This window comes from Mandrillus leucophaeus, unplaced genomic scaffold (assembly GCF_000951045.1).
Source record: "Mandrillus leucophaeus isolate KB7577 unplaced genomic scaffold, Mleu.le_1.0 Scaffold1365, whole genome shotgun sequence".
Taxonomy (NCBI): Eukaryota; Metazoa; Chordata; class Mammalia; order Primates; family Cercopithecidae; genus Mandrillus; species Mandrillus leucophaeus.
Genome location: NW_012101327.1, coordinates 346,525 through 361,257, shown reverse-complemented (window position 1 = coordinate 361,257; position 14,733 = coordinate 346,525). Strand labels below are relative to the sequence as shown.

Below are 14,733 nucleotides of genomic sequence, written 5' to 3'. Positions count from 1 at the left end.
TAATAAAGTTGAATATTTTCTTTGCTACAAAGGGCAGTACTCTCCTACTCTGAGGTAGCACAGTAGCAATGGGTGTCCTTGGAATTTACCCTTTGATCCTTACAGCTACAGACTTTAAAATTGCTCATTACCTAGCTAAAGCATTGAGTTGAAATTTAAGCATCCTTTCTCCCAGAGTTGCTGGTCACTCGGGTAAATGGGGGAGAATATATTTCTGCTGTAGAACTACCGAGATAATTTGATAAAGCATGACAACTAGAAAAAAGAAACAAACACACAAAAAAGAACTAGAGCCAGCACAACATAAATCATAACATATCTTTGGCATCTCATTAGAAATCTGTGCTAACATTCTCCTCTACCATTGAAGTTTAGGTTGGAAATATACACTACTTTATGTATTTTATTGCTTATGTCACTCTTTCTTAAACACTCTTTGTAGTGTTTTCTATACCTTTGACACACCTCTAATCTTCCAGAACACAAAGTAAGATGCTTTCCTTAAGATGTGAGAGAAGTGATGGACATTCATGTGAAACTGCATTCCTTCCACCTCTGTCTGTAATGACCTCATTGCAATTATTACTGTCAATCTCAGGGATGGAAAGTTGGCAAAGGGAGATGAGAAAACTCAAGACAGACATTTACAGACACTAAAGAGTTGCAGGATACCCCAGTAGACAAGTCATTATATTATTTACTTTTTAGCATCTCTTTTGACTCTTGGTGACCAGGTAAAGTAGGGGAGAAGGGATAAAAAACACGTCAGTTTAACATACATGCCACATTGAAGTGCCTCTTCTTTTAAGTTTTCTAAATTTTCACCTGGCTTTTAAAAGCAGAAGTTATTACATGGTGACTTTCCAGCAGGCTTTCCTGAGGTAGATAAAACATGGATGATAAGTAGTCTGAAGAATGCAGAAGGGGAGGTAAAGACTATGTGGCTGGGATTCGTTTGAAAGAAATTTCAGAAGTGAAAGCTGAGCCTGTCATGTACAATACTAGAGAAAAGAGGAACAAGGTTAAAGGCTGTACAACATTTAAAGAAGGTTTTTAGAATTTAATAGGTGCAAAATAGGCTAATCTAGCTAATAAAGAACAGTATTGTAGGAACAGTGACAGAGCAAAAGAAGAGCCTTTGTTACAGACAGCTAGTCAAAAGTAGGCAGAAAACAGAAAGAGATATGTATCCCTCAGGACCTCAGTGTTCAACAAGGAATATATATCATAATAACACGAGGGTTTAAAAGCAACCAACAGGCTTGAAGGTTTCAACTGCCTTTTGTTGCTGTTTTGATGAAGAACAAATTTTGCCTCTTTCCTCAGGCCTCTGTTTGTACACAGGTATTGTAATTGTATTAAGTATGTCAGGGAAATCCAAATCCCAGCTAAAGAATTAGTGAAATAGATTTTGAACTCATTTTTATGCCCGTGTGAATTACAGATGAACAGGCTAGCATGCCTGAGACCCAACGAGGTTAATAGTACCAGCTGGGGCCTTTCTTTCTGGAGAATCACTGCAGTTATCACAGGCAGATGCGGTACTGTTAAATGAAAATGCCATTGTAGGCCAAATGTTAGCAGTTAAACACCATCGTCACAGAAACACACAAAGCTATAGTCAAGTTCACAAACACAGCTGGTGGTTAAGGAACCCTTAATGAAGAAAAGAAATTTGCTATTGGCTTTACGTCATTCATTAGGACTTCCAATACCCTTAGAGTGGGACTGTTCTATATGAGAGACAGTAAAACAACTATTGGCCTTAGTTTCTCTCCCCAATCTAAGAATAAACATTTGTTATAACGCCCATTGGAAAAAGAGAAAAATCACACATAATGCTCTCGTGGGTCGATGTAGACTCTCTTAGGGTCGTTACTTTGATGATGTTTGCTAGGGCTCCGGTCTTGGTAGCACATCTGATTGTAAAGGGGGTACATCTGCTGAATGCCATCTTCCCCAACTGGATTCTCATCTTCATAGTCAAAACTCCTGCTATTTAGTCCATTCTAAAAATTCAAACATTGCTTACATTAGCAGAGCAGCTGTTTGCATTTTTTCTAGCACTGGTAAAAACAGGCACGAATAGAATTCATTACAGTTTAGTGTCCCTGATTCACTACCCCAAAAACTACTGAATGGCAAGATAAGTTCAACAACTTATATTTTCCAGTCATTTGTTGCTTACATTACCCTGAATAAGAATAGTAGTAGCTCCTAGATACAAAATTGTGACTAATGGAGACTGGGATCAGTTTCACATTTTGAAATTTGGAGTTGCTATCAGTTAAGGTAAACTGGAGAAGAACAGGGTTATAAACCTCAGGAGTCTCTAAAGCAAGGCTCAAGCTTGAAATGAACATACGAGGTATATAGAGAATTAAACCAACCAAACAAAAGAAACCTCGACTCAGCTCTGGGGAACTGGGGAAAGGACACAGAAAAATGAACTGGCATTTGAACATATGTCTGATAAAACTGAAAATAAACTCTGCCAAAAATATCGTCTTGTCTTGACCTTTCCTTCTGGCTTGACCTTGCCACAGCTAGCACTTATAAAATGAACCCCCCATGATGTTCTGTGGTGTCTCTGGTACGGATTCTTCTGCCCGTTATTGGTTTCATAAAACTTGATTACTTCTAAGAGTAAAATTCAAGGACTACCAGATCTTAGCAGAGACACTCCAATAGGGGAAAGATGAATAAAATGAACTTGTATAGAATTAAATGATATTTTAATAAGCATGTTAGCTACCAGCTCCACCTGGGCTGATAACCACAACATGGTTACTTACAGAGTGCTGAAGATTGCCAACTTCTTTTTCTTTGAACTGAGTCTGCAAAGGCAAGTGTTCAGGCTGGAAGAAAACACAAAAAGACATGCACTGTAAAACACATGGCAAACATATCAACCACTAAGATTCCTATTTTTAAAAGAGCCAATCATGTCTTGTTATAAATGTCTACCAACTAAGCAAAATGTTCCACATGAGAGTAAGAAAAGCAACCATATTTTTTAACAGTTTCACTCACTCTCTCCTGGCTCTTGACTTCTAGAAAGAAGAAAATATAGGATTGGGCACAGTGGCTCTTACCTGTAATCCTAGCACTTTGAGAGGCCGAGACAGGTGGATAACTTGAGGCCAGAAGTTTGAGACCAGCCTGATCAACATGTGAAACCCCGTCTCCACTAAAAATACAAAAATTAGTTGGGCGTGGGTGTGCACACCTGTAATCCCAGCTATTTGGGAGGCTGAGGCAGGAGAACTGTTTGAACTGGGGAAGCAGAGGTTACAGTGAGCCAAGATGGTGCCACTGCACTCCAGCCTGGGCTACAGAGCAACTGAGACTTGGTCTTAAAAAAAAAGAAAGAGAAAACATAGACAACATCTGCTGCAGAAGTTCTCATGCAAACTGGTTTACATCTTACATGAGGGAGAGGTCACCACAGAAGGTCTCCTGTCTTTTCTCAGTGGAAGAGTCTGATATTTTGAATCAGGTAAAAGTGGTTTGGGGTGGTTAATGAGACATTATTTTTTTGTCTTTATACGTAGATTTAAAGGATATATGATCATCCTTTTCTTGCTTGCTACTCTCCCATTCTTATCCCCACCCTTACCCCACACAGATTATAAAGGGAGTTCATTTTCAAACCTCACCCTAGGTAGAATTTTTTTCAGTTTTCCTCAGCTTACAAACACATGACTCACCCTTCAGACTTCAGTTCAAATATCACCTCTTTCACGAAGCCTTGCACAACACCCTCGAGCAGAGATAGCCACCCTTTTCTGAGCCTTCATAGCATTTATTATCACAACTATAAGTCTACTTGCTTTCCCCTTTTCCAGATAGAGAGTGCTGGCTGAAGTGTTTCACAAGTATTATCTCACCTAATACTTCAACAAGACTAGTATCTTTATTTTACGGATGACTAAAACTGAGGCTTAGTTAAGCAAGTTGTCTCCAGTCACACAACTGGTAAGTGGTAAAGAGTGATTCAAATGTGGCTTTTTCTAATTCCAAATTCTGTATTTTTACATCCCTGCTTTCATTTTAGTGTCAGGAAAATAGATGTTCAGTCAATATAATAAAATAATGCCTGAATCAGATATGCCATATGCAGGCATATCTATCAACAAGCTCTGCATTTCACTATCTTTGCTCATACTGTCCCTTTTGGTTTGGAAGGACAAATTTCTGGGAGTAGAAATTCTACCTAGCCAACATGGGCTGACTAAAGTGATTTTCTTTTTTCACAAGGCTTGTCCACATTCCATCGAAGTTAATCTCTTTACTCCTAGTTTTCCTATTGTTCTTGTTTTTATCTCTATTACAGCACACATCATGACTGTCTTGTTTTATAGTCCCTAATGTTAACTTTCAACTCCAGTAAGTAGTGAGCCTTTCTTAGCCATTGCTAATGGTCTGAATGTTTGTACACTCCCAAAATTCATATGTTGAAACCTAATCGCAATGCGAAAGTACTAAAAGGTAAGGGGCCCTTGGGAGGTGAATAGGGTATAAGGGTGGAGCTGTCATAAATGGGATTAGTGCCCTTATAAGGGATTGAAGAGATCAGAATTCTCCCCTTCCTTCTTATGAAGTTATAGTGAGAAGACAGCCATCTATCAGGAATAAGGCCCTCATCAGACACTAAATCTGCTGATACCTTGATCTTGGACTTCCCAGCCTCCAGAAATATAAGAAATAAATTTCTGTTGTTTGTCAGCTACCTAGTTTACAGTGTTTTGTTACAGAAGCCTGAACAGACTAACATAGTCATCCTCCTCCATCCCTCTACCTTAGTGTGGGTTTGTGCAATAATAAGAATAGTTCACTAATGAATGTACTGGAATCTAAACTATCATCAATTCTTGATATTTATGTCAAGGTTATCTATGTTACAAATATGTGACATGTTCACTCCTCCTGTCAAAGTCAGCATAATTCTACAGTGCTTCCCACATGATGGGGTGATATTAACCAGTAAACACTAGTAGAAGTCTAGGGCAGGGCCAGTCATGGATGGATGGCCAATCACACAGGGCCCCTGGGGTTTAATACTTTTAATACTTTGCAGTTGCCATCTAAGATTTCTTAATAATTTCACCATTAATTTCTGTTGTAAGTGGTCTAACAAGACAAAAAAGCATGCTTCAGGGACTTGTAGGCTAGGCTCACAGGCATCCCTGCCTCCTGCTGTGTGGTTCTTGGCCACTGCTTCCCCATCTTGCTGCCCTAGGTCCTACGTGGCCTCCCTCTCAGTGTCCCCTCTCCAGTGACTGCTGCTGTCCTCGGCCCAGGCAGGTGCCTGGGCATTGGTTCAGGAGCACATGCCCACAGTCATGGTGCATACGGCAGGTGCCTGGAGGCCATGTCCCAGTGAAGATGAGCCTCTCATTCATCCCCTATCTAGGCACCTAATAATGCCATCTTGACAGCCTTAATTTTTGAACATGGGGACCAACATTTTCATTTTTCACTGTGCCTCAGGAATTATGTAGCAGTCCTAGTCAAAGGAAATTAGACTTGGGAAAAAATACCTTATATTAAAATCAGCATTTTCATTTGTTTCTTTGCCGTTTATTATTCTCCATCCATTAATACAGATAATTAAGAAATGAATTCACATCACTCACTGCTGCATCTAACTTGACAAGAGGTGGTGTAATCAGAAGCTTCTCTGTAAAGGGGGTGGGTGTGAATTTTCTAAGCCATGAAAGAGTTAATCTATATTTTAAAAAGTAGTATTTGGATATCTTTAAAAAATCAATTTACAATCTCATTTCCTCCCACTTCAAGTTTCCCTTTATTACAATAATAAAACCTAAAGACATTTGTGTTGATTCTTAGGACAAGTCAGCAGAAGCCATCATAACCCACTACCTCTTTTACCAGCATGAAGGAACCTCTGACAGACAGGCCACAGTCTGCTCATACCATTTTCTTCAGCAGTCCCTCATGTCTAATAGTGTGACTTAATTTCTAAGTCTGACACTTGTAGAAGGAAAAGGCAATTTAAGTGATGTTCTAAGCAACCTTGGCTTCCAAGAAATAAACAGTAGCTACCAAATGGAGGGCAGCCAAAGATTTCTGGTGGTTGTTTCTATTCCTTAACAGTAGTACATTCATGTTGAAAAGTTAAAAAAAAAAAAAAAAAAAAGAAAAGAAAAACAGAACATAGTCGGCAATGTAACAATATTCCTTGCCTATTCCTCGTGGCAGTGTGGGGGAAAGCAGGGGTACAGTCAACACTGAAAGGGAGCATATTCTAGGAACACAGTGTTTATGGCCTCAACAGTTCAAGGGAAGATTTGGTTGGAAGATGTGCTGTTCTATGCTTATATTTAAAATTCCAAATGGTAAATTTAACATGACCGGAAAATAAATGATCATTCACACTTTGCTGGACACCCTGGGTTAAGACCTGCATTTGGTCATTACCTATCAAATGTGGTAACAACTTTCAAGTCTCTGGAAGTCAGTAAGGCAGTGTCATAAGTAACAATATAACAAGTATTAATAGTATTTGGGAACTACATAGATAAATGATCTGTCTATTCTGCTTCAATACAAACAGATTTTAAAGAGCCATAGCTTTATGAGTAATAATAACATTGCTGTCTTTTGCTCATGGTAGAAGATTTTTTTTTAAACAGCCAGAAGTGGTGCATTTGACAATCAAGGACAAGAAGAGAAAGTTCTCAGGCTTGAACAGGAAAAATTGGTGCCTGGACACTACAAACAATCTTCACTTGCACTGATTGGACAATAAGTGAATGGGTAAGTTCCTTTTCTCTACCCCATATTCTGAATCTTCATCATTAAATCATCATAACTTTTGTAATCTAATATTTAATAAAATTGTGTATGCAGACAAGGACCCAACCCACCCTAGAAAAGGCCCTGAATTAGGAAGTGGGCTATGGAAAGCGTTATGTATCTGTTTCTGCACTGTGTGGCTATCTAATCTCTGATAAAAATTAGCCAGGCACACATCACCACGCCTGGCTAATTTTTTAAATTTATTTTTTGTAGAGACAGGGTATTGCTATATTGCCCAGGCTCATCTCAAACTCCTGGTCTCAAATGATCCTCCCACAGTGTTGGGATTATAGGCATGAGGTATATGCTTAGTTTTTAAGAAACTGCCAAACTGTCTCCCAAAGCATCTATACCATTTTGTATTCCCACCAGTAATGAATGAGAGTCTCAGCTGCTCCATGTCCTCAACAGGATTTGGTATTTAAAAAAAAAAAAATTAACAAAATATCTATGTTTGAAAAGTGTCTTAAATAATGCTGTATATATATTTGGTGACTAATATATATATGTACTGAATAAAACTCTAATACTTTAACTGATGGATCACAGCATATGTTATTCTATTATTCTTGTATCTTTTCCTAGGAAGTCTGGGGCTACTCTAAATCTGTAATACGTATTTCAACTTCTCTTTCATGTACTGTCTTACAGCAATTTCTACTGAGTTATAATCCATATTCACTCTCCTGATTTGCTAAAGTCACAGAGGCTTTCATCCCTGGTTTCAAAAGTGTTAACACTAGTTTTTCAGGCTTGTTTTTGACTTTATTTTAAGTTCAGGGGTACATGTGCAGGTTTGTTACATAGGTTAATTGTGTATCATGGGGATCTAATGTACAGATTATTTCATCACCCAGGTAACAAGCATAGTATTCAATAGGTAGGAGTTGATTTTTTGTATAATGTGTAAGGAAGGGGTCCAGTTTTGATTTTCTGTATATGGCTAGCCATTTACCCTAGCACCATTTATTGAATACAGAGTCCTTTCCTCATTGCTTGTTTTTTGTTGACTTCATCAAAGATCAGATGATGTTAGTTGTACAGCTTTATTTTTGGGCTCTCCATTCTGTCATATTAGTCTGTTACCTGTTTTTGTACCAGTACTATGCGGTTTTGGTTACTGTAGCCTTATAATACAGTTTGAAGTTGGATAACATGATGCCTCTAGCTTTATTCTTTTTGCTTATGATTGTCTTGGCTATTCAAACTCTTTTTTGGTTCCATATGAATTTTAAAACAGTTTTTCCTAATTCTGTGAGAAATTTTAAAGTTCCATGTAAATTTTGTTTTATTTTTTCATTTTACTTTTTGAGATAGTCTTGCTCTTTCACCCAGGATGGAGTACAGAGGCACGATCTCAGCTGACTGCAACCTCCGCCTCCCAGGTTCAAGTGATTCTCGTGTCTCAGCCTCCTGAGTAGCTGGGATTACAAGGGTGTGCCACCATGGCCTGGCTAATTTTTGTATTTTCAGTAAAGATGGGGTTTCACCATGTTGGCCAGGCTGGTCCTGAACTCCTGACCTCAAGTGATCCACCCACCTTGGCTTCCCAAAGTGCTGGGACTACAAATGTGATCCACTGTGACGAGCTACATGTGAATTTTTAAAGTATTTTTTTTTCCTAATTCTGTAAGAAATGTCATTGGTAGTTTGCTAGGAATAGCATTGAATCTGTAAATTGCTTTGGGCAGTAGGGCCATCTTCACAACACTGATTCTTGCTATCCATAAGCAAGAAATGTTTTTCCATTTGTTTGTGTCATTTGATTTCTTTGAACAGTGTTTTGTAGTTTTTGTTATACAGATCTTTCACCTCCCTGGTTAGCTATATTCCTAGGTATTTTATTCTTTTTGTGGCTATTGTGAATGGGATTGTGTTCTTCATCTGGCACTCAGGTTGTAGGTTCTCGATATAAAGGAATGCTACTGATTTTTGTGCACTGATTTTGCCACCTGAAATTTTGCTGAAGTTGTTTTTCAGATCTAGGAACCTTTGGGCAGAGGCTATCTAGTTTTTAGGCAAAGAAGCATATCATCTGCAAACAGATGGTTTGACTTCCTCTCTATTTGGATGCCTTTTATTTCTTTATCTTGCCTGATTATTCTGGCCAGGCCTTCCAGTACTATGTTGAATAGAAGTGGTGAGACTGAGTATCCTTGTTTTGTACCAGTTCTCAAGGGGAATGCTTCCAGCCTTTGCCTGTTCAGTATGATGTTGGTTGTGAGTTATAATTGTTATAGATGGCTTTTATTATAATATTTTGAAGGATGTTCCTTCAATGCTTAGTTTGTTGAGGGTTTTTAACATGAAGGGATGTTGATTTTCATCAAAAGCCTTTCTTGCATCCATTGGGGTGATCATATGGTTTTGTTTTTAGTTCTGTTTTATGTGATGAATCACATTTACTGAGTTCCATTATATTGAACCAACCTTGCATCCCAGGAATAAAGCCTAATAGGTTGTGGTGGATTAGTTTTTTGATTTCCTGCTGGATTTTGTTTGCTGGTATTTTGTTGAGGATTTTTGCATCCATGTTCATCAAGGATATTGGCCTGCAGTTTTCTTTTTTTGTTGTCCCACGTGTGCCAGTGGGGGAGGCGAGGTCTGCCCATGTGCATGCACTGGCAAGGAAGCAGGGGAGTCACGGGGGCATGGGTGTGTCCTGGCAAAGTGGTGCAGGGAGGCTGTGGGTGGGACGGTGCATGTCCCACAGTGGAGGGCAGTCTGCTGGAGTTCTCCAACAGCTGGGCACAGTCTGCTGGTGAAGGAGCTATGATGCAGTCCTCCAGGAAGCACCCTGGTTGGGTATTCAAAGTTATGCGGCAGGCATGCACAGCCAGACTGGGAGAGGCCAGAAGAGAGGGGAGCATTCAGATCAGACTAGCCCCGTCCCAAGGGCAAGACTGCCCTGCTCTGTCCAGATCCAACAGTCACCCAAAGGCTAAAGTCTCCTAGAGGAGCATGGCAAGCTTTGGGAGATGGGCACCCTTGGCCATACTCCACTGTAGCTACTCTCACACCAAACCCTCTGGTTTCCACACAGGCTGGAGTGCTGCCCCGCCACCTCTTTAAGCAGCTCAAGTGTCTGTGGAGGTTGTGGGTCTCCTCCTGCTAGGATTCCAGAGGTCCAAGGCTCACTCCTCAACTGTTCAGCTCATCCCTTCACCAGGAGTCACTCGGGGTTAGGAAAAAGTTCTGGTGCTCAGCCACCCTGGCCAGAGTTCCCAACTTCCTCCTGCTTCAGCCCAGTCCCAGCGTCCTCCCTCCATCCACTCTCAATTCCTTCCCTCTGAAGATTTTCTAGAGTGTGCTAGTCTTCCCAATGTCCTTGTCTCTCAGCAGCAGATGTTCCTCCTTGCTGCATCTAGTTGGCTATCTGGAATCTGGAATCTTATTTGTTATCTTAGTAAACATTTTACCTTCTCTGATCCAACAAATAAACCAGAGCCTCTCCTCTTTCATATGTATTATATTTCATCCTGTTTCCATATAGATAATATTTAAAATCCTACCAGTAGAGCTTTCAGAGTTGTTAAGGTTTATTCTCAGCGGTGACAGAACTAAGATTTCAAGTTGCTATTGTCACAGGACATAAAATAACCCTAAACACTCTCCTGGCTCTGGCAGTAAAAAACCTTCAAACTACAGTTCCATTTGGAACCATTGTCCCTGATGCCGAATTTAAGTCTCTTTAATCTTCTATTTTCTTTCATAATTTCATCCCCCAAAGCTCTGTACTTCCTTCCTTAGAACCATACTTCTCTTTTACCCTAACTCACTGCAATTTGTAAACCTTAAACAATACTACTTTTAAAACTCCTACCTTCTCAAACTTTTCCCTAACCCGTTACCTCTAACTGCTATCACCAACTGATATCTACCTCTTCCAGGATTTTCTGAAACCTAGAGAGAGCAGAACTCCTTCTAGCTACCACCTTATAGTCACAACAGCTTTCCCATCAAGGACTTTGGCATCTAGGTTACTCTCTTCTCCATTCTGTTCGGGCCATCATCTTAAAGGACCTCGATGTTCACAAAAATGACTCATCTTATGCCTCCAATTCACTCTTTTTTGGCTTTTCTCCCCACTTCAGCAAATCATTCCCACACCTTCAAGAACTTCCATATCATTTCCTTGTCTTGCAACTCTCTTATTTTTCTTGTCACTGATTCTTTCCTCCTGGCATACAAGCATGTTCGAGCTTCTCCTATCTTAAAAATGAAATGAAACAATAATATCTTTTAAAACTTCAACTTCCTAAATTTTTAAAGGCCCCTGACTTACCCCTGAAAACCTCACCTTGACAAGATACTTCAAAGTCACCACCTTCCTCTTGAAGGACCATCCATCTTCCTTCAGTTCCTAAGGCTGTGATAAAGATACACTAAGCACCCTCCGTCACACCTCACGTGTAACTGGTCTATTTTCCACTGCTGCCTTCCCAATTCAAGCAGTTTCCCAGCTTCCCTGTCACATCCTTGGGTAATTTCCCACTGCCACTCACTGCATACTAGACATAATTAAATATTTTAATGTGCACTCACTGTTTTTTATGGAGTACCGAGTATATGAAGAATGCATAATGAATATGTTACTTAATTACTTTGATTCTGCCTGAATTCTTGTGTCGTGCCTTAGAAAAAAGGAACAAATTACTATATACTGCTCTCCTATGCCTGTCAAGAAACTCTGAATCCAAGTAATAATACAATATTTTATAATTACCCTTTCCTGTTTAGTTCACTTCTATTTGTGCTTCTGTTATTCTCCCAATTCTACTGTCGACCAGGGAATTGTGTCTCTTTTTTTTACCCACCCACCAGAACTTTAGATTAATATCTAGGATTCTTGTTGAAATTATTTTTCATTCAACCCTAAACAAAGAGATTTCTGGAATTACTGGATCATGGAAAACCCAGTGATTTTCTCTGCTGAGTCTTTCTTCCATGACCTTCCTACTTCTTCCTTAGGTTTATTCTCTACAATGTGCTCTGCATCTATGTGATGGCATTTTCCCTCTCTTCTGCTTATAACTCCACAAGGCATTGTAAAAGTTTCATTTGATTGATATATCTTGTCCTAATGCTTCTTCCTCATACTGACAAGTGATATATTTTTACTTCTGCTTCCAGTCATGATGGAGAACTAATACCAGACTAATCTTCCTGTCATAAATTAATAGAAAATTGGACAAAATACACAAAACAACAGTTTTCCCAGACACTGGACAACTGTGTTGTATAGGACTGGGATCCCAGATAATGGAAAAATACATACACACAAAATATCCACACACACACGCACATGTGTTATCTTTTGATAACTTTTTTTTTTTTTTTTTGGTGGCATAAGAAGAGAAAAAATCAAGAAAAGTACAGGATCTTGCTGAACTGCGGAAACGGAGTTTGGCATTCAGGAAAGTTGAAGTGACTGAAATCTGTGGAACAGGGTCCTGAAGAAGAGAAAGACACACACAGAAAAAGTTCCAGAAATCTGCATGAGAGTTCCCTGGCAGTATACTAGGCTGGGCATCCACAGAGCAAAGAATAACTGTTGGAGAAAGAAAATTTGCTAGGGATCTGTTATCTTAACAATTACAGAACTTAATTAGAGTTGAGTGACACTTATGATCCAACCAGCTGAAGTAGAACATCCTCACTGAACTTGTGAGACATCCAGCAGAGACCCAGGTTCACCCCTTAGAATGCTAAAGCAGCTCTAGAAGATAGGTTATTCTAGAACCATCCTAACAAAACTTAAAAACAAACTTCCAGAAGATCAGGTTGATCTTGAAGTAAATTAACTGATTTCCAGAAATAACTGAATTCTTATTAAGAAATAAGAGCAAAATTCAAACAAATGAAAACACAACATTCATAGTGTCCAGCATCCAATTGAAATGTACTGACCATGATAAAACAAAAAAGTGAGAAAAAATAAGTATATAGAAACTAAACCAGAAATAACATGTCTTAGTCTGTTTTGTGTTGCTATAACAGAATGCCACAGACTGGGTAATTTATAAACAATAGAAGTTTATTTGGCTCATGAAGGCTGGGAAGTTCAATATCAAGGTGCTAGCATCTGGCAAAGGCCTTCATGTTACATCATTCTACGGTGGAAAGCAGAAGGCCAAGCAAGCACACAATGCAGAGAGAAAAGTGGGGCTGCAGTCTCGAGATAACTAACCCACTTCAAAGATAATGGTATTAATCTATTAATGAAGGTAGAAGGTGATTAGATCAACAGTATTACAATGGCAATTAAATTTCAACATGAGTTTTCAAAGCATAACATGACATATGATGGAATTAGCAGACAAAAACTTTAAAATGGCTATTATAAATATGTTTAAGGCTATAAAGGAAAACATGAACAAAACATGAGAGTTGATAACTATAAAAAATAACCAAAAAGAACTTTAGAGTTGGAAAAAAATACAATGTTTGAAATGGAAAAAGTCACTGGATCGCCTTAGTTGCAGAGTAGACACTGCAGAAGAAAAAAATCACTGTACTTCAGGCAGAAACTATCAACAGAAAAGAACAGAGGGCAAAAAAGGCTGAAAATACTGAATACAGCCTTAGTAATCTGTGAGATAATATAAAAAAATCTACCATTTGTATAACTGGAATCACAGAAGGAAGGGAAAATTACAATATTCAAAGAACTGCCAAAATTTTTCAAATTTTATGAAATATATAAACCTACAGTTCTATGAAGCTCAATGAACCCCAAAAATGGTAAACATAAAGAAAGCCACTCTTAACACCTTTCAAAATCTAATTGCTAAAAACTAACAATAAAGAGAAAATCAAAGATGTAGCTAGAGGGAAAAACAAGACATAGTCCAATTAGAGAAATAAAGCATTATCACTGGCTTCTCACTGGGAAAAAGAAAGAGTACAGAAGACAATAAAACTATGATTTTAAAGTGCTAAATGAAAAAAAATTAAAAAACTAGAATTCTATATCCCACAAAATATTCAAAAATAGGCTGGGCATTGTGGCTCATGTCTGTAATCCTAGCACTTTGGGAGGCTGAGGTGGGCAGATCACCTCAGATCAGGAGTTTGAGACTAGCCTGGCCAACATGGTGAAACTCCGTCTCCAATAAAAATACAAAAAAATTAGCCAGGTGTGGTGGCAGGCGCCTGTAATCCCAGCTACTTGAGAGGCTAAGGTCAAAGAATCACTTGAACCTGGGAGGCAGAGGTTGCAGTGAACTGAGACCACACCATTGCACTCCAGCCTGGGAAACAAGAATGAAACTTCGTTTCCAAAAAAAAAAAAAAAATTGTGAAATAAAGAAAAAATTGTTTTATCAGTAGATCTGTACCATAAGAAATGTTATGGAAAAGTTATTCAGGTTGAAGAAAATGGACTTCGAACATAACTTTATCAGTTTGTAGTTTTAAAAAAAGACACATTATGGTTTAAAACAAAAATAGTAATAATGTATTGTCAGGTTTATAACACAGGTTTATAACACAGAGAAATAAAATGTATAAGATGATAAGGAAAGAAGGAAAGAAATTGAAATGTATATTAAAATTCATCTAATAGATATGAAGTAGTATTATGTAATATTAAGGTAGATAGTGGTAAGTTAAAAATGTGTATGCTAAACTCTAGATAAATCATGATAACAGTAAAAACAAAGTGGTACAGCTAATAATTCAATAGACTAAATAAGGCTTTAAATTAAAAAATACTAAAAATACTAAATCCCTCAGCTAATTTAAAAGAAGGCAGAAAAAGGCCAGGCGCAGTGGCTCATGCCTGTAATCCCAGCACTTTGGGAGGCCGAGGCAGGTGGATCACAAAGTCAGGAGATCGAGACCATCCTGGCTAACACGGTGAAACCCCATCTCTACTAAAAATACAAGAAATTAGCTGGGTGTGCT

At 38.6% G+C, this 14,733-nt stretch overlaps 1 protein-coding gene across 1 annotated transcript in view; it reads right to left on the bottom strand.

Annotated features, from left to right (window-relative positions):
- Positions 1 to 1,039: 1,039 nt before the first annotated feature.
- The window catches only part of PVRL3 (poliovirus receptor-related 3), a 123,454-nt gene continuing 109,760 nt past the window's right edge, over positions 1,040 to 14,733 (bottom strand). Inside the window, exons 9-10 of the mRNA XM_011973277.1 lie at positions 2,796 to 2,858; positions 1,040 to 2,009 (exon numbers count right to left, since the gene is read on the bottom strand). Coding sequence (XP_011828667.1) covers positions 1,830 to 2,009; positions 2,796 to 2,858 — 243 coding nt within the window. The 3' untranslated portion in view covers positions 1,040 to 1,829. The remainder of the gene's footprint in view (positions 2,010 to 2,795; positions 2,859 to 14,733) is intronic.